General features: G+C 33.2%; 1 protein-coding gene across 1 annotated transcript in view; it reads right to left on the reverse strand.

The window, feature by feature from the left end:
* Positions 1–1,244, reverse strand: part of LOC107570626 (ATP-binding cassette sub-family A member 1) — a 128,946-nt gene that overhangs the window by 30,332 nt on the left and 97,370 nt on the right. The window contains 2 exon segments of the mRNA XM_071582353.1: positions 37–164; positions 167–294. Coding sequence (XP_071438454.1) covers positions 37–164; positions 167–294 — 256 coding nt within the window.

Below are 1,244 nucleotides of genomic sequence, written 5' to 3' on the forward strand. Positions count from 1 at the left end.
TGCGTGTGTGTGTGTGTGTGTTTGCTGGAGGCTCACCGGGTCGTCAAAGAGCTCCATGACAAATGTGGCCACGCTGCCGTTGATGCCGATGAAGAGGTTGATGCAGGTCAGAACCACATACGCTGTGCTGGGAACACTGAACAGGAAGGAGGCGGGATACATCAGTAGAGCAACAGCAGCAGGATGAGGGCAGGGAGGTTTGGTGGAGAGACGTATGATTTTTGTTGGAAACACAGGAAGATGATGATGACGATGATGCACGGGACAATATAATTACACTGAAACACATCATAAAACACACAACACAATCAAACCACATACTTAAACAACTTGTGATTTAATATTCATTAATCTGACTACTTTCACAACACTTTTGTGTTGGGCTGAACAATCAATCAAAATAAAACTGAAATCGCTAAGGCTGCTATTCAAATAGATTTAGGAGTGAAGCGCAGCACTGTGTTCATTTACACACGAGTACACATTTTTCAGCGACTCATTTCGCAGTAAATGCTGCTTTACACGTCAATCTCTGCATGTGCTGTGAGTTTGAGTCGCTTATAAAGTGCACTTGGAAACATGCTGAACATGATCAGATTTGTAATAAGAAGTTAAGTTAGACAATGTTCCTAGTTACTGGTCATTTTACAGTGAAATAGTCTTATAGCAATATATATATATATATATATATATATATATATTTTATTATTATTATTATTATTAATAATCAATCACTTTTTTTGGCTAAATTATGCATGCGATAATGGTTTAATGATTGAAAATGAAGAAATTATTATACAAATATTAGTTTTGTAATTTTACAATTGTACTGTAAACTACACCTATTTTTAATTTTTTAATTATTTTTAAATATTATTCTTTATACTATCAATAGTTCTTATTTTTGGATTTGAAATTTGAAAAGACTACTAACATTGTAAATAGACATCAGGTAAAAACATTCAATAATAAAAATAATAACAATAATAAAATATGTCTCCTTAAAAGAAGTAAAAACAAAGAAGTTTAATTTATGGACAATTTTCCATTATTTTCATGACTGTATGTCTCTAAATATAGGTTTTGCCATATTTCCCTCACTTCTGAGTACAATTTTGACCCAAATCATCACTACGTAACTGTACATATTAAAGCATGTCAACATAATCAAAATACATGTAGTGTATTATAATGTCAATGCTCTAGACGTGTGCTCTTGTGCATGCCATTGAGTGTGTGTGTGA

This window comes from Sinocyclocheilus grahami, unplaced genomic scaffold (genome assembly GCF_001515645.1).
Source record: "Sinocyclocheilus grahami isolate Dianchi unplaced genomic scaffold, SAMN03320097.WGS_v1.1 scaffold1485.1, whole genome shotgun sequence".
Lineage (NCBI taxonomy): Eukaryota > Metazoa > Chordata > Actinopteri > Cypriniformes > Cyprinidae > Sinocyclocheilus > Sinocyclocheilus grahami.